This window comes from Pan paniscus, chromosome 16 (assembly GCF_029289425.2).
Source record: "Pan paniscus chromosome 16, NHGRI_mPanPan1-v2.0_pri, whole genome shotgun sequence".
NCBI classification, from domain to species: domain Eukaryota; kingdom Metazoa; phylum Chordata; class Mammalia; order Primates; family Hominidae; genus Pan; species Pan paniscus.
Window position 1 is genome coordinate 90957278 of NC_073265.2, and position 24949 is coordinate 90982226.

At 50.8% G+C, this 24949-nt stretch overlaps 1 protein-coding gene across 8 annotated transcripts in view; it reads right to left on the reverse strand.

Moving 5' to 3' along the window:
* The window catches only part of PCSK6 (proprotein convertase subtilisin/kexin type 6), a 201793-nt gene that overhangs the window by 66733 nt on the left and 110111 nt on the right, over positions 1 to 24949 (reverse strand). For 7 of the 8 annotated variants that reach the window (XR_008621210.3, XM_034939524.4, XM_034939521.4 and 4 more), the window contains exons 12-13: positions 13165 to 13353; positions 9012 to 9148 (exon numbers count right to left, since the gene is read on the reverse strand). Coding sequence is in view for 7 of the 8 variants with exons in the window: in XM_034939524.4 (XP_034795415.3) it covers positions 9012 to 9148; positions 13165 to 13353 (326 nt within the window). In the remaining variant the exon portion in view is untranslated. Of the gene's footprint in view, positions 1 to 7814; positions 7861 to 9011; positions 9149 to 13164; positions 13354 to 24949 lie in introns of all 8 variants that reach the window. The other variant, XM_057299930.2, reaches the window with a different exon arrangement.

Here is a 24949-nt window from a genome sequence, read left to right on the forward strand (position 1 = left end):
CCTGTAGAGAAGTGAGGACTGCCTGCTTTTCTGGTCTACGCGTGTGTGTGTGCTGCACTGTGCCTGGCACTGAGGCTGGTGGTGACTGTGCACTCACAGGCCACCCTCACCAGACAACCAGGGAGTGGAAGATCCTGCCCATTTGGGATCACTTCATACCTCGGCATCGACGAGGCCGACAGGCAGCTGACTCCACCGATGCTGACCAGCCCTGCATTTTCCCAGCCTCTAGAGCTCTGAATCCTGGAGCTTGAGGGCAACCTAGGTCATCTCTGTCACCTTCCCAGGCTGAGGTCCCCAACAGGCACTATCGGCTTGACCTGAACATTCAGTGCTGGGGCTGGTCCTGCCTCCCTGCGTACACAATAGCGTCATAGCGTGCAGGCAGGCTGGGCTTCCCTCTCCACCCATGCACTGATGAGAAGCCCCGGCCAGCGGCCGTCCTGCCCACCTGGCGTGGCCTCACAGGCATGCTCTGGGGGTAGGTCTTATTGCGAACAATGCCTACGTTGGGTCCCGGGTCTATGGGCACAGCATAACCAGTGCCTTGGTGAGCTCTGGGTAGACACGGTTCTCTGTTCTTACTGCATCCTTTCACCCTTCCTCCTAGGGGGTGCTTCCTGGCTCTCTGGTGGTTGATAGAGATCTTCTCAGACTCTCCTCCACACCTCAATGCCCGTCCACTGCAGGCCCCCATCCACACTGACGCCCTCTGTGGACATCAGAGCATCCTCCCAGAAGCAGCAGGCCCTTTCTTCATGTTGGCCCAGCCAGGAAGCTCCCACCTCTGCTCTGCACTCATGGAAGGGCCCAGACCTGCCCCTGGAGGGAGGGGAGTTAGGGCAGGTCATCGCTGAGGACTGTCTCGGCCTGACATCCCCGTCGCTTGCCCAGTGGATCGGGTGGGGAAGCCTGGCTTGTCGCTGCTGAGCCCCTCTGTGGTCCCTCCCAGGGCCTGGGGAGCAAGGCCAGCCCTGAGAAGTCTCACCCCTGGGGGTAGGCGGAGTAAGGCAGGTCATATGTGGGCACTGCCTGGCACTTCATTCTACAAAACAAAAGGACAGCCGTACCCTTGGGGCAGTCGCCATCTCCTAATGGCCTGTATTTTCTGTGCTACTAAGATAAAAAAACAAAGTGACACTGGGGAACTCCTGAGAATCTGGCCTTAGGCAGACCCTTCCTCACAAGCCCTTCCTTGTTTCTTTCAGCCGGAAATCCCTGTTTGCTCCACTGAACTTGGGGTACTCCTCTGGGTCACTGGTGGCCCTTGGGTCCTTGTGCATGGTACTATTGGTTCCTGAAATCCGAAATGTTCCCAACTAGCCTGTGGGCTCCTCAGGGGCAGGAACTGTGTCTTGGAGCCTCTCTGTGCCCGAGCACTGGCATAGCATCTGGCACATGGCAGGACCTCTGCAAAATGCATCGGAGACATGTCTGTTAGGATACGCAGACCTCCCCATTTTGACGTTTCAGGAACAGCCGGAAGAGGTACCATTCATATGGAGGCTGAAGAGGGCTTATCCTGGATCAACCTCAAAAGCACTGGGCCCATACGCCAACCTGGAAAGGGCCGCTTGGCCTTTGTGTGAGCCCCTCTGACCCCTTCTGGCCTCACTCCATCACTCCCTTCCCTCACCCTGGGAGGATCCAGCCGCCATGCTGAACAACAAGCTCAGAGGCTGGCCCTGGAATGAAGTGAGCAGGGCAGGTTGGGGAGACTCAGTTGCAACTGCAGTGTCCCATGTGAGGGCCACATGGATTTCCACTGTGGAGAGATGCTGGTGGGACCCAGGCTCCCAGGCTAGCTCTCACTGTGCTTGGGGAGGATGCACAGAGCCTGTGGGTGACAGCAAGGCGCCTGTCCTCCCCACACACAGCAGGGAGGGCTTGCCGTGCGTCAGCTGTGGCAGGACGCATGCCTGTACTTGCTGTTTCTGGCAAAGACCACATTCAGGAGTGGCAGCTCTCTACAGGGTAAAGCTTGCATGGAATGAACTGACTCCAGACGCCCTTGCAGGAATGTGCATACTCTCTGTGATGACACTGGAGAATGTGTCCCCGCCCCCCAAATTCCAGTAGGCCACAGAAGGTCAGAGCTGGAAGGTACCACAAGGTGTTTATTCTGCACCCGTCTCAACCTTCTGAAAGCAAAGATCCAGTTTCTACCCACGCTGAGGGGTGGAGATCGACCTGTGTCAAGACTTCATTTGGGGCTACCCTCAGGAAGTATTCTTGTATCCACTAATCCTGTGTCCTCTGAAGCACACAGAGCATCTGGTCATGTGGTGGTTACAGAGGGTTCCAGCTGGACTAATTAATCCACCAACACTATTCTGCATCCATCATACACCATGCAGCAGGGGGCTCTCGGGGCGCAGCAGTGGGCTCTCGGGGCGCAACAGGGGGCTCTCGGGGCACAGCAGGGGGCTCTCAGGGCGCAACAGGGGGCTCTTGGGGTACAGCAGGGGGCTCTCGGGGCGCACCAGGGGGCTCTCGGGGCGCAACAGGGGGCTCTCGGGGCGCAGCAGGACCGGAAGGAAGGAAGGCTGCAGATGGCAAGCCATCAGTGCTAAGGCCAAGGCCAGAGCTGCTGAGTGCCATGCAGGCAGCAAGCAGGGAGCTGATACGGCAGCATCTGGCTGGGCAGGAAGCAGTGCGGCAGGTGCACAGGTGTGCAGGGCATGCGGTTCCGTGCTGTGCACCACTGCAAGCCTAAAGCTCGCTCAGCACCCACACGCAACAGGCTCCAAATGTGTGAATCATTGTTATATAAACAGATCTCCTTCCATTGCTCATACAGCTTGAAAGGCTGACAATACTTAATATACCTAATCCGAATTTGGATTTCTAGCTCAGTCTTCCCTCTGACCTCCAGGTACATATCTCCGCCTGGACTTGTGTAAGTATCTTTGATTTAACCCACCCAAATCCAAGCTCCTGAACTTCTCTCCAGCATCTTCCCCCCCTGCAATGTTCCAGATCTAGGAAACTGGGACTCCATTCTTCTACTGTGCAGGACAAAAACTCTGAAGTCATCCATGCCCCCTCTCTCTCACAGCCCACATCTGATCCATCTACACATCTCTCGACCCTGCTTTCAGAATCTGACTGCTTCATACACTCCACTGATGCCGACCCGTCGGAGTCACCTTCACCTGATATTGCAATGACCTTCTAACTGGCTTCCCCGCCTTTGTTCCTCTCCCACCCTCACTTCCGTCTATTCTGACCAGCTGTCAGCCTATTAACACAGAAGTTCAGATCACCTCTGTCCTCTGCCTAAAATCCCTCAGTGGCTTCCAACCAAGTCCCTGTGAGGGCTGACGAAGCCCAGTGTGATCTGGTCCCTATGCTCTCAATGCCTGGCCCTGTCCTATTCTGCTCCTCTTCCCACTGCCCCCTGCAGCCTCGGGGGCCTCTCTGCTGTGCCTGGAACACACCAGACACACTCCTGCCCGGGGGCCTTAGCATCCCCTGGAACACACCAGGCACACTCCTGCCCAGGGGCCTTAGCATCCCCTGGAACACACCAGGCACACTCCTGCCCGGGGGCCTCAGCATCCCCTGAACGCTTTGCTTGGAATGCCCTTTTCCCAGATGTCTGCAGAGCTCACCCCCTCATCTTCTTTGAGCTTTACTCAAATGTCCCTTCCCTGAGGCCTTCCCGGTACACCCTGAAATGCCCTTGTCACCCTGCCCTGCTTCATTTTTCTCCTTAGAGCTTCTCATCATCTAATGGACAACAGCTTCCTGCCTGGTAATCTTGTTTCACGGCCTCCTCTGCCTTCTAGAATATAAGCTTAGCATCTGTTTTGTTCACCGGTGCATCCCCAGTGCTTAGAACTTGGTAAATGCTCAATAAGTATCTGTTGAGTGAAGGCTGTGTTCTTGGAGGGGAGTATTCTTTGAATAAACTGATGAATTCCACTTCCTAATGTTTTATTTAAGACTTCCGTATCCCTATTCAAATTTGCCTATAGTTCTTTCTCTCTCTCTTTTTTTTTGGCATATTGATCAATTTCTCTTCACTCTTATTTCCCTCTAGTGATCTGGAAGGTTGGCATCCTGTTTTAAATCTTGGTTATCTCTCTATTATAAGAAGATATTTGAGTTTATATGTCTCTATCAGTGCTAAGAGTAAGACATAATCCATCACCCCTCCCACTAAATGTGGAATGAGAATCTCAGTAAATTTTTATTCCTCCCCATTCTCATCCCCTGCCTTTATGTTTCTGTAGGAGTATAAGGTGGGAGAGTGGGTAGGACATCCACCACAGGCATTCAGATAAGACCCCTCCATGAGGCCAGGTCTGAGCTGCGGCCATGGGAAGCCCTAGGGACAGCTGTCCCCAAGGAGGGAGCAGCACGTGCAAAGGCCCCATGGAGGTAAGACCAGGCATGTTAGGGGAACAGAACAGAGGTCAATGATGAGGCGCAGGAAATGATTCACGGGGGAGAGGTGCTAGCAGGATGTGCAGGTCAGGCTAAGAGATTTGGGTTTTGCTCTAAGAGCTTTGGGAGGTCATGAAAGTTAGCAGGGGCGCATCATTATCTCAATTATATTTTAAAAGGATCATTGGATGCTGGGTGGAGAGTGGCTCTAGCCAGTAGGGGTTGAGGCAGGGGGGCCAGTGGAATGAGGAGGTAAGAGACGACAGGGGACTGAACTGAGGCAGTGGGCAGACTGAGATATATTCTGGAAGCAGATGGTGAAGGAGACAAAGAAGAATTAAAGGTTCACTCCTGGGATTTGGCCAAGCAATGGAGTGCAAGGTGAAGCTATTTTTTTTTTTTTTTTTTTGAGACGGAGTCTCGCTCTGTCACCCAGGCTGGAGTGTAGTGGCGCAATCTCAGCTCACTGCAAGCTCCACCTCCCAGGTTCACACCATTCTCCTCCCTCAGCCTCCCGAGTAGCTGGGACTACAGGCACCCGCCACCATGCCTGGTTAACTTTTTGTATTGTTAGTAGAGATGGGGTTTCACCGTGTTAGCCAGGATGGTCTTGATCTCCTGACCTTGTGATTCACCCGCCTCGGCCTCCCAAAGTGCTGGAATTACAGGCATGAGCCACCACGCCCAGCCCAAAGCTATTTACATTAATGTGGAAAGCAAGAAAGAGGCAGTTTGGGAGTTTGTCTAAGGTGCACAAGCTCAGAGCCAGTTAGACCCATGCCCAGAAGCAGGAGGCTGCTGCAGAGCAGGTCTGGGTGCACGAGGGCAGGGAGAGGCAGCTTTGGGCACCACCAGCAGGTACAAGGTGCTCAGTGTCACGGGGCTGGATGAGATCCCTGGATGGGAACAAAGAGCAGAGGACCCAGGAGCGTGTGCAGGGGTATGTGCGAGAGGATCAGCCAACGAGATGCACAAGGGGCAGCCAGTGAGGTGGAGAGGGCCCCCAGATGTGGCATCACTGCAGCTGTGCAAGAGGGCACTTCTAGAGGGGGTGAGCTGCCAACGTCGCTGTGTGCCGGGCCCTGCTCTCTGTATCCAGCCTGTCTTACCTGATTTCATCCCACCGCAACCCAGCAACTTGCGTACTATCCCCATTTTCTAGATAAGAAGACCAAGGCCTAGAAAGGCTAAGTGACTTGCCAAGGTCACAGGTATTTGTAAGAGTTAGAGCCAGCATCTACCCCCAGGTAGAAGGGCTCCTGAGCCCCCAGTCTTAACCACTGCACCCTGTGGTCCCCAGAGAGGGTGCTTAGTTTGTTAGAACCATAGACCCTGGCTTTAACAACCTGGGGAGGACAGAGATGGGACCATAGGCTTGGGCAGTGTGGAAACGGTGGGGGACCCTGACGAGCCCCGGTTTTTTGTGCAGTGGATGGGAGTGGGCTGGGAGTGAGCCAGTGATGGCCATGGCAGGCAGCTTGTTCTGCCGGCTTTGCCATAAAGGGGAGCAGAGAAGTGGGTGGTGGCTGGAGGGGATGTGGACTCAGGGGAGAGGCATCAGTGCACGCATGTTGGCCTAATAGGAAGGGGAAAGAGAAGAATGCGTGAGATGCATGAGAAAGGCTGCCTGCAGCAGCACAGTTCCATGGGGGATTGACTGTCCCCTCGAAGCTGCCCTGGGACATGGGTAGGGCTTGTTGTATTCGGCTCATGATACAGAGTAAAGATCACAGGTCTAGAGTGGTGAATGGTGTGCCCAGTTTCCAGGGCTATGCCATGAGGACACAAGAGCAGTAGCCCCAGCCTCCACGTGCTCTCCTGCATACAGCACCAGCCTCCCAGGCAAGCAGGCCATGCAGGCTGGCATGAGAACTCTGCCTTGTGCCCACAAAGCAGTGAATGCTTGAGGATGCAGCTGGCATGAGGAGTCAACCTTGACTTTTAATACTTGGCCAATACACTTTGGGGCTTTTAAAAGAAAGAATTTAGGAGTCCACTATTAAAATGTGTAAATTTCAGGTCATTTAAAATTTTACATTTTTGTATTTTTAGGATTTGTTATAACACTTGTTTTTTTTTGAGACGGAGTCTCGCTCTGTCACCCAGGCTGGAGTGCAGTGGTGCGATCTCGGCTCACTGTAAGCTCCGCCTCCCAGGTTCAAGCCATTCTCCTGCCTCAGCCTCCCTAAGAGCTGGGACTACAGGTGCCTGCCACCTTGCCTGGCTAATTTTTTTTTTTTTTGGATTTTTAGTAGAGATGGGGTTTCACCGTGTTAGCCAGGATGGTCTCGATCTCCTGACCTCGTGATCCACCCGCCTCGGCCTCCCAAAGTGCTGGGATTACAGGCATGAGCCACCACGCCCAGCCAACGCTTTCTTAAAATAGTTATTTACTATTTTAAAACCAGAAAGAATAAAACTGGGGGAGATTCCAGATCCCTGTAGATGACTTGATGACTTAAAGTCAATTTTTCACGTAAGGCAAGTCAACACTCTTCTTTTCTCCTAAAACTGTGCTATTCCAAATGGAATGGTTTTTTTTAATTTTGCTTTTGGGTTGTTTATGGAGAACTGGAAAAGAACCAGGGCAGGGGAAGGTTCTCACGCACTCCCAGGGTGACCAAGAAGCAGACTGCATCTTCACAGAAAAGGGCACAGCGAATGACGGAACAGTGAAAGCAAACCTTGAGGAAACTCGCCCATAGAAAAGCAAGATCCCAGCACATTCTGTAAATGTTACTATGCATTCGACCCAGAGAACAAAGACAGGCGTTTATAGACCTTTGTGGGTAACTACAAAATAAGATGTGCTGATTATTCCAGTTTTCTTTCCTGGTTGTAACCCCATTACCTAGATCAGAGTTTGGTACTTAATAAAGACTGGTTAAATAAATGATTGATCATTAAGTAAAAGGGATTAAAAAGGTACAAGAATTACCAGAGAAATAAACAATCCAAAAGAAAAATTAAGAAAACCATTCCATTTGCAATAGCATAAAAATAATAAAATACTTAGGAACAACTTTCACCAAGGAGGCGAAAGACTTATATACTCAACACTACAAAAAACACTGCTAAACAAAATTAAAGAAGAGCTAAATAAACAGAAAACTATCCCACGTTTATGGACTGGAAGACTTAATATTGTTAATGTGGAAATATTCCCCAAAATGATCCAATCTCGACCAGAATTCCAACTACCTTTTAAAAAAGAAATGTACAAGCTTATCTTCAAATTCACATGGAATTACATGGGACCCAAAATAGCCAAAACAATCTTGAGAAAGAACCACTAAGTTGGAGGACTCGCACTTTCTGATTTTGAAACTTACTACAAACCTACAGTGATCAAAACAATATGGTACTGACTCCAAGATAGATATACAGACCAATGGAACAGAATCGAGAGTGTGGAAACGAACCTCTCTTCTGTGGTCAGTTGATTTGCAACAGGAGTCTCAAGATCACCTAATGGGTAAAGAATGTATTTTTCAGCAAGTGGTGCTGGAACAAGTGGGTAAAAAAGAATGAGTTTGGACCCCTACTTCACACCATATACAAAAATAATTCAAAATGGATCAAAGACCTACATGTAAGAGCTATAACACTCTTAAAAGGAAACACAGGAGTAAATCTCTGTGACTTTGGGTTAGGCAATGGTTTCTCAGGTATGACACCAACAGCACAAGCAACAGAAGAAAAAATAAACTGAATTTCAACAGAATTTAAAACTTTTGTGCATCAAGGTGCACCATCAGGCAATTGAAGAACCACAGATACCACTTCACACCTACTAGAACGCTTATAATTTTTTAAAAAGCAGAGAATATTAAGTGTTAACGAGAATGTGAAGGAGCTGGACCTCTCATATATTGCTGGCCGGAATGTAAAAGGGTGCAGCCAATGTGGAAGACAGTTTGGCTGTTCCTCAAAACGTTCAACATAGAGTTACCATATGACCTGACAATTCCAATCTTAGGTATACACCCACGGGAAACAAAACCATAGGTCCACATAAAAACTTGTCCATGAATCCTCATAGCTGTACTATTTGTAACAGCTAAAAGGCAGAAACAACCCAAACATCCATCACAGGTGAATGAATAAACAAAATGTGATCAATCCGTACAATGGAATATCGTTCAGCCATACGAGTAATGACGTTTTGATGCATACGACAATATGGAAAAACTTTGAAAACATCATGCTAAGTGAAAGAAGCCAGACACAAAAGGCCAGGTGTTGTATTATTTCATCTGTATGAAATGTCCAGGAGAGGCAAATCCAAAGAAACGGTAAGTGGATTAGAGGTTGCCAGGAGCTGGGAGGGGAGGAGGGAATGGGGAGCGGCTGCTTCATGGGTATGGGGTTTCTTTTTGTGGGGATGAAAACATTCTGGAATTAGATAGTGGTGACGGTTACACGACATCGTGGATGTACTAAAAGCCACTGAACTGTCCACTTAAAAATAATTAAAATGGTGAATTTTCTGTTATGGGAATTCTACCTCTAAAACACAAAACAAAGAATTATCAGAGACTCCGTAGTTACATAAGGCCCAGAGGTAAAAAGAGGCTTGAGATACAAAAGCTGTCATGAGATTCCCAAGAGCCACTGACCTTGCTTCTCCGGGTTGCGGACCTGGGATGGCAGATCTTGGATTTCCAAGGTCCACTGCCCTTCAGCCTTTTCTCCCCAGCAGTGGACAGTCATGAATTCCCAGTTTGTAAACCCTTCATTGGAAAGATCCAGCAACCTGCAATTGGAGATGTGGTGTCAGGAAATGAAGGTGCTGGTACTGAGTGGCTGGGCGGAGGGGCTGGCACAAGCAGGGCTCTCGGGGGACTGTATGATCTGGCTGGACCGTACCCCCAGGGTAGCGGGGGTCTGGCCCCAGCCAATCCGAGGGCAAAGGGCACAGTGAAATGTGACCGTCTTTAAGCTCTTACACAGACTATCTCCTCCATCACCTCCTTGAACCTCCCTAACATTCTGAGAGGAAGGCCGGCAGGCAGGCAGGTTTCATATAACCCAGTGAAAGATGTTTACAAGCTCACTAACAGAAGCCCCCAGTCCCGACAATTTCCTGCAGAAGGTGGCTGGCTCCTTCCCACCCAGCAACAATCTTACAGAGACCATAACTCCAGTGCCCGGATGCACGAAAGCAGACAGGGGCGGGGGTCCCCCTGGGGTACCTTCACCGAAGCCCAGAGAGTGCTCACTAAGGATGCCTTTGAAAGTGCTTGTTTGTGGAAGAATGAAACTTCCATGGTTGACTTCAAGCCAGCTGTGTGCACTGTTCTCTGGGAGACACAAATAAGGAAAGAGGAGCAGCTACTCAAGCTTGTGGGGAAAGTTCTGTCCCTTCACCTCCAGGGCTGATCCAGTCTCAACAGGGGCATTTGGGGGAGATGACGATGGCAGGGTTGGTTGCTTTTCAGTGGGAATGGCAGGGGCCCGTGGAGAGCCGGGGGGAGGAGACAGCTCCCCCACCCCCAGCAGTACCCTCCTTGCAAGTCCTGATGAGCCTCCCTTTACCCTTCCCAACTCGAAGGCCTTTCCCAACTGTACCCTTGAGCCCCTGGGCCTTCTGCCTCACACTTGGTTCAGGCAGAAACAGGAAGCAACTAATCAACATCCAATCTCTTCCTGCACCCAGTGCCATCCTCAGAAGTGACTCTTTCTGTATTGGAATCAATTCCAGGTTTTTTCCTCTTACTCTTTCTTCACAGTCTAATTTTCTATCTCGATTTTGGAATAAACATTTTTTTTAACATAGGCATCTTTATTGTTCATCAGAAATTGAAATACATAAGTTTTGAATGATGTAAGACTCAATTTCCAATCCGGGGGTTCTCTGAACACTCAATGTAGGAAAATGTTTATCTAGGGAACATTCTTTGCAATGGAGAAGAGTGAGGGGGAAGCATCCTGTGCTTTCTTCTAAGAAATGGCAAACGCCAAGGCTGATTTTCACACTCAATGCCAAGCTGAACCCAACACACTGGGGACAGAACAAGGACAAACTGTCTTTTAAGGGCTGAGGTGCTGAGGCACATCAATGGCTTCTTAGTGAAGAAACTGGCAACCTGATAAAGCTGCTAAATTAAGTAAGATGTGCAGTAGGATAGGAGGTCATTGATCCTAAAACACAAATTCTTGATACAATCACAAAATCTGCCTTGGAAAAAAACCAAAGTCCCAAGACTCAGATGACAGCTGGAGTAGCCTCAGGGTAGTTTTTTTGTTTTTGTTTTTTGTTTTTGAGACAGACTCTCTTTCTGTCACCCAGGCTGGAGTGCAGAGGCGTGACCTCAGCTCACTGCAACCTCCGCCTCCTGGGTTCAAGTGATTCTCTTGCCTCAGCCTCCCAAGTAGCTGGGATCACAGGTGCATGCCACCACGCCCAGCTAATTTTTGTATTTTTAGTAGAGACAAGAGTTGGCCAGGCTGGTCTCAAACTCCTGACCTCAGGTGATCCACCCACCTTGGCCCCTCAGAGTGCTGGGACTACAGGTGTGAGCCACCCTTCCTGGGCTGGGGTAGTTTTTAAAAATGCCTGATGGCACAAGGACAGCACTACCCGGCCAAGGGGTGGCTCCCAATAGGCCTGGCAGGACCTGCCCTCTATTATCCCAAGGGCGCAACACTGGGCAGTAGCAGGAGGAGGAAAGTTTCCAGGGAAGGGAAACAGGGCCCTAGGGGAGCGGGAGAGGGGAGGCTGGGGCAGCGGAAGGTTCTTGTGGGTCAGGTAGCCGGACGTAAGCAGGACACGTACGGCAACCAGGCCCCTGTGCCAGGGATGATGCCAAACATTTTTATCTACATATATTATCACACTCAAGTCTTACAACAGTCCTAATGTTTACGGATAAGTGAAGTGGCATTTTCAGAGATGAGGAATAAAGAGAGGCAAAGGGACTGGCTCCTGGGAGCCCAGCCAGGAGTGGAAGAGCAGGGTGTGGGCCGACTCTGCAGGGTCAGTGCCACCCGCCTGCCTGCCACCTGCTGCCCCAGCCTCAAAGCCTCACCACAGGCGCTCCGTCAACCTGGGCCATCACCTGGGCCTGCACCCAGCTCTGGCTCTGAGTCAGGGGTCACAAATCTGGGTGCCACTAGGTGTGCGGCTGGAGTGAACGGAGAGCCCGTTGCTGGCCTCAGGGCTGCCAGCACGGAAAACATGGAGCACATGGACACACACTCGCCCACCTGCTCAGCTCCGGCCCAGTGCACGCAGGAACACGGGGCTGGTGTCAGACAGCTTCCAACTTTCCAAGAAATGCCAGAAACGAGGACTTTTAAAATCTTTAAGGTTAAAAAAATAAAATAAAAAACACCACGGGGAGCAACATAGCATCAAAAGCTGCAGCTCGTCCGCTGACACCGAACTGCTCATGCCCATGTGACCTCCCACAGGCAGAGGCACAGCACGGCCGGGCCTCCCGGCAGGAGGGAGAGGTGCCCCTGTGACACTCGTGCTATGAAAGAAGAATGTGGGATGGGCTGAGCTTGGTGCCAGGGTCTGCCTCAGGGTTGATTCCAGTGCACCGAGGACAAAGCTGGTGCCGGGCCCGCCACCTGCTGCCACCGCTCCAGCTTGCCTGCTGCAGAGAGACCAGGCTGCTGGGCAGTGCTGTGGGGGGCACAGCACAGGCCCCAACCCTCTGGACAATGGCCCTGTCTGCCTTGCATTGCTGCTGAGTCAATTACCCTGTCTCATACAAAGCGTGGGGGAGGGGAAGGGTTAAGCAAAGGGCAACCCCCAATTTCTGCCTGGTTCCATCTGAGAGCCTTCGCTAGCCCCTGTTTCTGAATCTCTGCAGCTCCCTATAGCCCACACAAGGGCCACAGCCTCAGGCAGGTCACCAAAGGAGTCAAGTGGGCCCAGAGTGGGCAAGGGGACCACGCCCCAGAAGACAGAGCAGGCCTGGTCCTGGGGGGCTTCCTGCAGATGATGTGGGCACAGTGCCAGTCCTGGTTTTTGAGAGAAGCTGGAAATGCTGATTTGTCCATGAAATCTCTTTTCTCTCTCTACCTCTTAGCTAGAGACAGAAGGTACCAGAATACCTTGGCCCCTCTTAAGTTCCCATAAACACCTTCATTCTAATTACCTGTAAGTCATATATTTGCATCAATGTATTTCCCCTTGTTTCTAAGTTTGTTAAAGAAATGACTCCATAGCCTCCCAAAAAACATGTGCGAAGCTTTGGAATTCCCAGCCCCTGAGTGCAAGAGAAGTTGGCAGAGAGCAGCCTGGGAGCACCTTCCCCACATACCACCCGAGCCTGTCTGTATTCCCGGGACAGGCCCCTGCTGGTGCAGGTTCTGCAGGGCAGCCCACGACTGGGTGGGACAGCTGGTGGGGGGACAAACAGTGCTCCCTGTGGTACACATACTCGATTCAAAAGCCAATTGATTAGGATTAAATGACCTTTAATGCACTTCTAAGCAAAGAAGGCATAGCCAGAATTCCACAAATCCCTCCGCTAAACAACAAAAAACGAAACAACAACTCTTTTGTCACTTCTCTCTGAAAAGGAAAGTTTTCCAGGACCTTTTGGAAGGCAAGGTTTCAGGGAGCAACTTTTAAGGTTTTTGGGGCCTACATGCAAGGGTCTCCAAGAGAAAGGAAGCTGCCAGCAGAACCAGTGGGAGCCCCCAATGCCAGGGGGCCTTGCAGAGACACTGTGGGCCCAAGACTGGACAGAAGCTCTTGTGCAGGGTCAATCTCAGTGAGCCCCAGCCCCCATCCCCACGCCTGCCTCGCCTTACCTCTTTGCCAGAAGTTGAGACTTGGTTCCCGAGGGAGAAACCAGGTAGATCTGGAGGTCTCCTCGGCGTGGGTGTGAGATGGAGGTACGAACCACCACGTGCTCCAAGTAGACCACCCGCTGGTCTGAGTGCTCCGCGCAGGCGCTGGTCAGGGCCGTAGTCCGCAGCACCTGCACTAAGGGGATGCTCCTGGGGGAGAAGGGAGGGCTCAGCACTTGGCACCAGAAGCATGAAGTCTCACCCACATAGCCAGGAGCTCCAGCGCCCGTCCACTCTATCCCCACTGCAGCCTCAGGGCCCTGGGGGCCCCGGGGAGCCGCAGCAGCTTCTGACTGCCTCACGCGGATGCTCCACTGTGAACTTTATCACCTGTCCTGAAGACGTTTATGCCTCTGGAATTTGCTTACAGAGATTTAAAAGACGGTTCGGCTGGGCACCATGGCTCACGCCTCTGATCCCAGCTCTTTGGGAGGCCGAGGCACCGCCTGCTGCCACCGCTCCAACTTGCCTACAGTGGAGAGACCAGGCTGCTGGGCAGTGCTGTGGGGTGCACAGCACAGGCCCCATTCCTCTGGACGATGGCCCTGTCTGCCTTGCATTGCTGCTGAGTCAATTACTTTGTCTTATACAAAGTAGGGGGAGGGCAGATCACAAGGTCAGGAGCTTGAGACCAGCCTGGCCAATACGGTGAAACCCTGTCTACTAAGAATACAAAAATTAGCTGGGCATGGTGGCAGCCGCCTGTAATCCCAGCTACTCGGGAGCCTGAGGCAGGAGAATCTCTTGAACCCAGGAGGCAGAGGTTGCAGCAAGCCGAGATCGCACCACTGCACTCCAGCCTGGGAGACAGAGCAAGACTCCAACTCAAAAATAAAATAAAATAAAAGATGGGTTCTTGGGCAGACATGGGTGAATGTCCCCAGGGATGGGCTCCCTTTGGTGACCAGAAGGCGGCTTCTCCTCGGTGGCATTTGGCCAGCTCGTTTCTCCGTTGCCCTAGTACGAACTCCATGGTGACAGGTACACTAAAAGGCCAGACCTCACCACACTGCAATATGTGCATGTAAGAAACCTGTCCTTGGACCCCCTAAATATATAAAAATAATTAAATGTTTTAACAAACAAACAAATAAAAAATCCCACTACTTTGTTCCGAAGACTAGCATTGAAAATAGAAATCACAATGCTAAATCACAGCAATCGGCAAACATTTCCCAAGCTGACTGTGCACTGAGCATAAGGCACTGGCCTGAGAATTTCCAAGGATTAACCCATTTAATCCAGAGGGAAATTAAGGACTGCACCCAAGGTGTAGCTAATGGGGGGAGCAGCTGGGATTTGCGGCCCCAGAGCCCACGCCTCCGCCTCCAGGCCTCGCTGCCTCGAATGGAAGTTCGCGTGGACCCACGGTCAAGGACACAGCTCGGAGTTGGGAGGCTGCCCTCTCATGCTGATCGAGGGTGCCAAGCTTGTGTGCTCCCAAATCTCCTGCAGAAAGCAGGGTCCCCTCACTCTCCTGCCCTGTGATGGAAACGGACGACGGTTCCCTTTACAAACTCAGGCCAGCTTTACCATATGGGATGGAGTCTGAGGGTAAAAACAAAGCCTCAATCGTTCACGACTCCTTCCTGCTAGAATTTTCTGACACACTCCCCAGACCAAGCAGATACAAAATCTGTACCCCAAGGCCGTTCCTGTGTCCATGCTGGACCACCCTGCCAATTCCAGGCCGGACCATCCTGCCAATTCCAGGCCGGACCATCCTGCCAATTCCAGGCTGGACCATCCTGCCAATTCCAGGCCACTAGGGTTCATGCCTCTTTGAACTCAGCCCCGACGCACCCCAGTGATCTGCAGCTGAAGAAACAGGGCATTCTTCAGTACGGACCCACCGCGGCCCAGCAGCACATTCATAACTCCCCACCACACGACCGGTGCTTGGCTTATTATGGGGAGCGCTTTTCCCATTATGCCTGGACTCTCCTCCCGGGAGGCGTGAGGCGTTCTGCTCAGAGCCTCTCAGGAGTTACATTGCTTGGCTCTACTGGGCCCTGAGTCATAAAAAACAATCAAAACAGTTATAAACGGTGATGTAATTCCCTCGGAGACTCTGTAAATATTTGAAAACACGCTTTGCATGCACCATAAATTGATCTAGAGATGCTGACTTCCTTCATTGCCTTCTCCCAAGCTTTACTGCTAGTGTTGACTGGCCAGCAGCCCCCGCTGCGGTAGATGCCGAACACAACAGAAGGTTCTGGGGAGTTCCAGGTCCTGCAGGGCCCATGTGTCTCTCCAGGTGAGTGTCCCCCATCCCCCACCTTCACCCCACACTAAGAATGCAAGGTGGGTACGTTAGGGAGAAGCAAGGTGTGGAGATGGAGAAACATCTATGCCGGCAGACTTACTCAGTGCTCCCCTGGGGCTTCAAAATGTAGCTCCCAGTCAACCCCAAAAACCAGGAATAACCCTACACTCTCACACTTCAACACCTTTCCAGTGCTGAATAGCAAGATCAAGGGGAAACAGACACAAAAGCCTTAACCCACTTGAAGACACGGTCCCCACACTCCAACCAATTGCTCATCAGTAGGGGAAGTGATCAATCTGCTCTAGAAATAGACCTGGAATCCTTGTGAAGAAGCTTTAATCCCATTGATAAGGCACAGGGATGAGAGAACGGGAGCAGGGTAATTACAAGTGAAAGACAACCAAGCCCTACCCCTCACCTGCCCCGCCACTCTGAGCCCCACCCACAGAGCGAACACCTAGAAAAAAAAATCATTTCAGAGTATGAAAGTCTCTTGCATCTGACTTTTTTATTCCTTCTAAGGGACTCCAGCCGCTGCATAAAGAAGGCTGGGTTGGGTGTGATCCTCCGCCAGCCCCGCTGCTGCTGCCTGCAGGGAGGCTGGCTCGGGGCGGGAGCACCCAGCTCCTGCAGGAGTTAATGGCCTCACTTCGTTTGGTTTTCAAAGCCAAGCCCTTACCTTCGCCTGGGGGCTAGGAGCCCAGCAGCCTCCTGGAACAAGGCTAACCGTAACAATTAGTTTTTATGTGAAATCTCTTAACTGCTAAATCACTCAGTTACAGGCCACCAGGACTCCTCATTCCTGTAAGTTCTGGGGCAGCGCGGGAGCCCAGGATAGCTACTATAGGAGGGCACGCTGCCACCTTCCTGACATGCAGTTAGCTCCCCACACATTTTATTTCTGTGATTGCTATTGAAACCATTAACCTAACATCCCCAATTACAGTGCTTTTATTAAGAAGAGAAATAAAAGAGGAGGCTTCAAAATGTTTCATGATCGTTGTGCTCAAATTTTTCTGTATTTCAGATAGAAACTCCAGGAAGAAAATAAGGAAGCCACCTATCAAAAGTCATCACTTTAAAAAATTAACTCCAAGACAGAAAGTAGAACAGTCAATGAAAAAAACAGACGTGGTTCTCCACCCTACAGTTATTTCTAAGGTAACACTGAAAATGCAAGTCGACTGCCAAGTAATTTATCTTTCAAGTTAAACAATGTGCAGAGATTATCACTGTCACGTGAATACACCTACATTGTACTTTAATGATGAAAACTGATTTAGAAAGATCTTAAAGCCCCCAAAGTAACTGAAAAGTGTCTTCTGCTATTAACTTCTGAAATTGTGGTCTACGTACATAAAGCCATCTTCCGAGGACCCTAAGGGATTCCACGGAGTTAAATGATCCTGCAAAACCTGCCTGGAGACCCAGCGTTGTTGAAGCCAGGGAGACGGCCAGACTTGGAAAAGATCTCTAATGACAGCAAATGCCACGTGCCACGCAGCCACACTTCAACGTTAATTACTCTGGTACTTCAGATGTTCTCCATTCGTCCCAAATGCTCTCCACCCGCTCCCTTCTCCTGAGGAGGCGAAGGCCCACCAACAGTAGCCACCTGCTGACTCCCTAGGAACTCCAGACCACAGATATGTTGGCCTCCTCCTATTTTTTTTTCCAATGCATAATACTATCTAATAGCAAAAATAAATATTTTCAAGTAACCGAGTGCCAGGGGAAGCAGGAAGGCGGGCCACAGGCTGAAACCCTCCGCCTCAAGCTCTCCACTTTTCCTGTTCTACCTGGGAAGCTACTCCGTGTCAGTATTTCTCACTCCCTCCTTGAAGCCCTCTCCCCAGGTTGGCTTCCTGGACCAACCTGGATCCTTGCACAAAGCACTTGCTTTGTTCCTCACTGGGCCCATGACTGTTCTAGGGCCATGTTGACAGACCCTCCAGAATCAGGAGCCAGCAGCATCCTGCCAGCTGCTGTGTTGGCACCTGGCTTGGGGAGGAGAGGCTAAAGAACTGAGGCCCATTACAGCAGAAGGTCATCCAGGAAACCCTTTCACAGACCCGCTAACGGGAGTGAGTGGGGTGGCAAGAGTTAATTGGGACAGACTTGCTAAATTAAGACAGCAGGTCTGTCGGAGGGCACACAGTGCCCGTGTGAAGGTGGCAAGAGGCTTCTAGGTCACTTCTCAGACCTGTGTTCCAGGATGCACGCTCTCAACAAGACCGTCGTTAGGCTCTGAGGTAAGCTGCTTCATTCGTCTGTGGGCTTCCTTATTCATATGAGTTCAGACTGAGAATTTTCCTCACATGAAATTACTTTTTTTTTTTTTTTGAGATGGAGTCTCACTCTGTCCCCAGGCTGGAGTGCAGTGGCGCTATCTCAGCTTACGGTAACCTCTGCCTCCCGGGTTCAAGCAATTCTCCCGCCTCAGACTCCTGAGTAGCTGGGACTACAGGCACGCGCCACCACGCCCGGCCAATGTTTGTATTTTTAGTAGAGATGGGGTTTCCCCACATTGGCCACACTGGTCTCAAACTCCTGACCTCAGGTGATCCACCCGCCTCGGCCTCCCAAACTGTTGAGATTACAGGCGTGAGCCACCGCGCCCGGCCAAAATTACTTTTGATGATCAAATCATAGCACATCACTTAGGTGAGAAATAAAATTTAACTTAAAAAAAAAAGCTAATCCAGTACATTAACTTACACAATGCCGTCCACAGTTAATTGGGTCAGAAGGTGCTTTAATATGTAATGCTTAAATTTATAGCACACTTTTTCCTCTACGTTAAATGAGGGGACTGAATTAGCTGGCTTTAAAGATGCCTTCCAATTCTAACAGTCTACAATTCAACCTGAAGGGGAGTAAAAGAGAAAATAAAATATACAGTCAATCCTCATTATTCACATATGCTGTATCTGCATATTCACCTCATGGCTGACATTTATTTGTATCCCCCAAACTAACACCTGCGGCACTTTGGTGTCATGTGTAGATGTGTGCAGAGTGGTGGTAACATAATGAGTCCCCCAACGAGCACACTCCCAGCTGAGGTCAAACAAGGCAACACCGCCTGTTGGTGCAGCTCTCATGCCATAAATAAGTGTCCATTTCTGGCCAGGCGTGGTGGCTCACGGCTGCAATCCCAGCACTTTGAGAGGCTGAGGTGGGCAGATCACTTGAGGTCAGGAGTTCGAGACCAGCCTGGCCAACATGGTGAAAGCCCGTCTCTACTAAAAATACAAAATTAGCCAGGTGTGGTGGCAGGTGCCTATCATCCCAGCTACTCAGGAGGCTGAGGCAAGACCATTGCTTGAACCTGGGAGGCGGAGGTTGCAGTGAGCCGAGATCGCGCCACTGCACTCCAGCCTGGGTAACAGAGTGAGACTCCATCTCAAATAAAAACAAGTGTCTGTTTCACAGTGTATTTAGTGCCACATTTTTCACATTTTTGTGCTGTTTTTTGTTTTTTAGAGACAGGGTCTCACTGTGTCACCCAGGCTGGAGTGCAGTGGTGCAATCCTAGCTCACTGGAGCCTTGACCTCCTGGGCTCAAGCGATTCTCCCACCTCAGCCTCCCGAGTAGCTAGGACTGCAGGTGCAAACCACCGTGCCTGGCTCTGTGCTTTTCTGTTGGTGAATTCACTGTTTGAAATGGCCCCAAGTGCAGTGCTGAAACACTGTCTAGGGTCAAATAGCATGAGAAAGCAGAGACCTGCCTTAAGGAGAAAACACACGTGTAAGACAAGCTTGGTTCCAGCAACGAGCACTAGTGCTGTCCGCTGTGAGTCTAAAGTGAATGAATCAATGATCTATGTTAAATAAGCTGTCTTTAAACCCATACACATAAAGCTCGGTCTATATGGACAGGCTGGCAAAAATGTGACCGGAGGCTCACAGGAACTTAACCCTGTATCTCTCCCAGGAATAACGCTTCAGTGTTCGTGGTGACTTTGTGGAACAGTACCACGAATAGGGAGAATCAACTGTATTCAAATTCCAAATCCTAATTTTAGAAATAAGTAGCCTTTACAATTTGGGGAAAACAAGTTTGCTTCAAAACTAAGCCAGGAAGGGAAAGGGCTGCAAGAACATAACCAGCTGGTTAAGTTTGCTCGCAGCTACAAGGGGTAGCAGCAGGCAGGAAAAGTGTTGTGGGTCCACTGTGGTTACCCCCGGGGCGGGACTGCACAGCACCCCACAGATCTTCTGAGGACACCCAGGCACGCTGTATATAACAACAGCCCAAGAGGAGAAAGCAGAAGTAAGGGCCTCCCGTGGTACCCAGGTATACACAGAGGTCAGATGCCCTGGAGGGAGAGGCTGGGTAAGGTGAGGAGGGGATGGGAGGGTGGCAGACACCTGCATAGTTCTGAGACAGCCCAAAGAAAACGAGGGCTCTTGGCTTCCTAAAAAGACGTCGCATCAGGCTGTGCGCTTGAGCACAGTAGGGAGCTGGGTTGACCCGCGTCTGATCCGCACGGCACTCCACCAGGCCGCTGGGCTCCCGGCCTCACCTGCTTGCCCAGCTGACCTGCCGCAGATGAGACGCCAGCAGCTGTGCTCTTAGGCACTGGCACCTGGCCAAGGCCGGAGGACGCTCTGGGCAGCCAGGGTCAGGTACTTTATCATCCCCGGAGGTGGTGCGCCCAGCTAGCTCCCGGCACAGAGGTCACAGAGGCGAGGTCTTTCAACGGGTGGGCAGGTCGCTCTCATTGGCTCAGCACCGCCTGAGCTCCTACCTAGCGGGGCAAGGTGGACTCTGGAGACAAGCCGCCTGCGGGAGCAGCTCAACCCCGCAGCACCCCACCTCTGGGCCTAAGTTCCTAACTCCTTTGTGCCTCCATTTCTTCCTCCACAAAATGGGGATAAAGATAGAACTCCAACCTCACATGTTTATTGGGGATTTTTATATAAAGTGCTTGGAGCAATGCCTGGCACACAGTAAGTGCCTTTATAATCACAATCCATTATCTCTCATCCACAGCCATATGTCTTCATAAATAGAGTTGTTTTAAAATGACCGCCATACGCAGTCTAGTTTCACGAAATTCCAGAAAAGCAGGTGATATGCGGCTAATCCAGAGTTAATTCCTGAACATCTATAAAAAGATTATCTGCTCTACAGATAAGCCTTGATAGTCAAAGCAACACACTGGCTTTTGGGTCTGAAGTGTCTTGTGTGGGTGTGTGTGTGTGAAGAGTTCATTAAAAGACAGGTCAAGCTAAACTGTAAGCTCTGTCTGGACAGTAACCTTCCAAACCAGCAGAAACTAAAGACGTGCAGGTAAGTTATTTTTTTGTGTTGGTTTAAAAGACCCTGTTGTTGTGGGTGTTCCCAGCACTGAGGTGGGAGTCATGCATATCATAAACTGTTTCCCAGAAGCCTGGATTTTCAAAGCAGCGACAGAAGCACTGGCTAGAAAAATCAAGAGTCAAATAGAATATTTAATAGCTGGGCCTCTATTTCATTCGTTGGAACAATACTAAGCTTAATTTTCTTTTTCATTTGAAGAAAAGATATAAAAATATCAACTTTATCTTTCTATTTAATACACACAGGTTTTAAAATCATTTTGCACACGCAGATGCCCCCGGTCATGATCCCATGTACCTTCGTTTAATTGACAAAGGTTCTAAACAGATGGAAACCATTTGTGCCCAGGAGTAGGTCAACGTGCCTCTGGTCTATGGTCTGACGATCACAACAGAGGCCCAGGCACAGCTGGCACTTTCATCCAGGACTATCCTGGAGGACTCTAGCAAGTCACTCTCTTTTGCTAACAGTAGCTGCCATTCAGTTTAAGTGATTTCCTCTCGCCTCTGCATTTAGCTTTAGCATTTCCTGAAAGCCGCCTATGATGGGCCCTACCCCGTGTGGGCTCCTGGAGAGGTGGCTCAGACATCACTACCTCAGTTCTGGGGCTCAGACTGCTCTAGGGCAGGGTAAACACCAGGCAGTAAAGAGACTGCCCAGCACGATCCTGTGGTGCCTTGGAGCAGGGGGCCTGGCTCCTTGATTCTCACCCAGGCCCAGCCCTACCTGAGGTCCCCTCTTCCCTGATGTTCTCTACCCTTCCAGGGACTTCTTCTTATCTTTTGGGTGGATCCATACACAGACAGGCTCAAACCCCCCAGTCCCCAGATGTGCAGTGTCCAGGTGAGAAATGCCAACGTATCACTTGGGGTCCCCTCTGGGCTAGTCCTTTTCACACCATGGATGGCCTTTTTTCAAGTGACGGAGCTGCCTCCTGAAGGGGACTGCGTCTGGTGGGTCTGGCATCACCGCCCCAGCTCCTTCCTCTGCAGCCCGCATTGTGCTGTGCTGTTGGCCTTTCTGCGCCTTTGGGCCTGAGCATGACTCGGGCAGGCAGGGGCTGTGATGCCAGCCACTGGGGCAGCGTTGGAGACAGCAGCTCCGCAGGGGGACACCATGGGTGACGGGGCACAAGCTCTGTGCAGTCATTCGGGGCACTGGATGCAATGCTAGTTTGGGAGCACAGGCTGGGTGCATAGGAGGGACGTGCAGAAGGGGTGGCCCATTTGACTCTTCCTGTCAGTCACTGCCATGAGGACAGTCTCCCTGAACCATGACCATATCCCAGCCCAGGGCTGGGGGTAGACAGAGGTTTCCTGCCCCTGCCCGTGACCAGAGGGGTGGATGTATGAACACCCCAGCCCCTCTCCCTCAGGACCATGTGTGACGTCACCATAGACCTGACAGGTGTGGACACATGCCCAGCTAGAGGACTCCCGTGCTTAACATCCAGTGAACACAGCTGTCTGACCTTTGGTCACACCAGGGTAGCATCCTCTCCTGTTCAAGAGAAAAGACAGTCACCATATCCCACGCAGTGCACACGGATGCACACGAGATGGGTGTATAAAGAGGCATACACACACTCTGTCTTCCCCCTTGCTCTGCTCTTCACCATGGGAAGCAGCTGAGGGCAGGTTCAGGACATTCAGGAAGTGCTAGGATTCCACCATGAGAGGGAGAAATCAGAATGAGGCCAAGAGAGTAGACAGCTGGACCCAGAAATGTGCACGGAGAGGGGGCAGTTAGAAGAAGACGGGAAAATGGCTGTGTGGGAACACTTCCTTTTCATTTTCGGCCACGTGATCCTAGCAGCTGGGAACCCCGATGGGGAAAACTCGCATAGCTGTGGGGATACTCGCAGCTCAGCTGCAGATGACCCCGACAGGCAGGCAGGCTCAGTGGCAGAGCTAGCTGGAGCTCCCTGCCAGGAGGGGAGACCCACAGGTGGACGTGAGGCATGGAACTCTGCTTGGTAACACCACTCTCTCTGGAGGCCCTTATGTCCTCTGCAACAACCATGTTACAGAGTTAAGCAAGTGGTTTGATAAGCAAGTAGTGTGAGACGGTAGACTGGCTGAATATCCCAGAAAGAGTCTGAAACCGCTAAAGGTAAAGATGACTTTTCTTTAGAAACAGAAGTCTGATTCTTCTCCTCTTGGAGTTTGGAGGGTCCTTACTTTCCTCAAAGGACAGGAACAATGTTACACTGTATGTGACGGCGGGTTCCCTCAACCTGTGCTGTCTAGACTCCGTGTGCTTTCACTTAAAAAACAAAATAAAATAAAAATAAAAACAACCACTCGCCACCTAGGCACCACTCTGCCATCTTAAAACGATTTCTGGCAGGAGAAGAATGCTTCATTCAGGAGCCGCCCTGACGGGGACACGAGCGGAGGCGCCGGGGCAGAGGGCAGCCCCCAGGTCAGGAACCAGACCCAGGAGCCCACCTCCCTCACCTAGCCTCTGAGGGTCCAGGCTGCAGGCGTTTTCCAGCAAAGACAGAGAAGGCAAAACCTCCTTTATCTCAGAGACTCTCCCACGTTGTTTCAAATTTGACAGTCTAAGGCTCCTCAGAGAAACTGACGCCTTAAGAAGTCAAGACTGAGGCTTGTCAGGTGTCCGGCCGACCTGCCGGGGCCTGGAGTGACCACTCAGCGGTCAGTGTGCAATTAGCCACGGGAGAAAAAGGTAATTTTTCAAACGATCCTTCTGTGGCTATTCATCCAGCTGCTCAGCCAACACACACTCTCTGCATTCCTACCATATGCGAGCCCTCCACCAGACACATTTTTCTCAACTATTTGTGGCAAAAGAGTGTATTACAAGAGTAGAGGCATATTCAAGGAAGACCATCTAAAGAGAGTGACCTGTATTTGTTGATAAAGAAATATATCACTTTCAGTCATCACACTGTTTCTTTTTCAAACACGTTTTCCAAAGGGAACAGGTAGTTACGGGAAAAACACACTCCGTTCTGTATCAGATACAAGGCCCAGAGAAACACCGTTCTCCTTAAAAACAGCTGCGATGGCAGCATTGGAATAATCTGATTTCCTCTCCTAGTGGGCTAGGGTTCTTGCTTTCTGATTTATTTTATGGCTGATTTTTTTTTTTTAAATAAAAATTTTGGCCAGGCACGGTGGCTCACGTCTGTAATCCCAGCACTTTGGGAGGCCAAGGCGGGTGGATCACCTGAGGTCAAGAGTTTGAGACCAGCCTGGCCAACATGGTGAAACCCTGTCTCTACTAAAAATACAAAAAAATTACCTGGGCATGGTGGTGGGTGCCTGTAATCCCAGCTACTCGGGAGGCCGAGGCAGGAGGATGGCTTGAACCCAGGAGGCAGAGGTTGCAGTGAGCCGGGATCATGCCACTGCACTCCAGCCTGGGCAACAAGAGCAAAACTCGGTCTCAATCAATCAATCAATCAATCAATGAACAAATATAACAGATTTAGAAAAACTTACTGCAAAGAGCAGTTCTGGGTGTGCCCTGCTCATGGGAGAGAGATGAAGCCAGGGCCCTTCTGCGTAAGCCTTATTAAAAAAATCCCAGTGCTTAAGCCTGAAGAAGGTTGTACGGGGCCAGATAAAAGCCACACAAAGCTGCTATGCTCTGTGAATAATAAGCAGTACCCCACAACCTGCAACAGAGAAGGGGCTGACCCAGCTGCTCCTGCTCAGGCCTGGTGGATTCACACTGCAGCCTCCCAGGGCCGGTTAGGCTGGGCTGGGGCTACAGCTCCAATCTCTAGCAGGTGGTGACAGAAAGGACAGCTGCAGCTACTCCTCAGTTCACCTTCTGGGAGGAGCAGATTCCTGACTTGGGCTGACATGCTAAACATGCGTAAGAATTTCCAATACTAGGCTGAGCGGTTCAGGCTGAGGAACTGATCCCCTATCATGGAGCAGATTCCTGACTTGCGCTGACATGCTAAACATGCGTAAGAATTTCCAATACTAGGCTGAGCGGTTCAGGCTGAGGAACTGATCCCCTACCATGGAGCAGATTCCTGACTTGGGCTGACATGCTAAACATGGGTAAGAATTTCCAATACTAGGCTGAGCGGTTCAGGCTGAGGAACTGATCCCTTACCATGGAGCAGATTCCTGACTTGCGCTGACATGCTAAACATGCGTAAG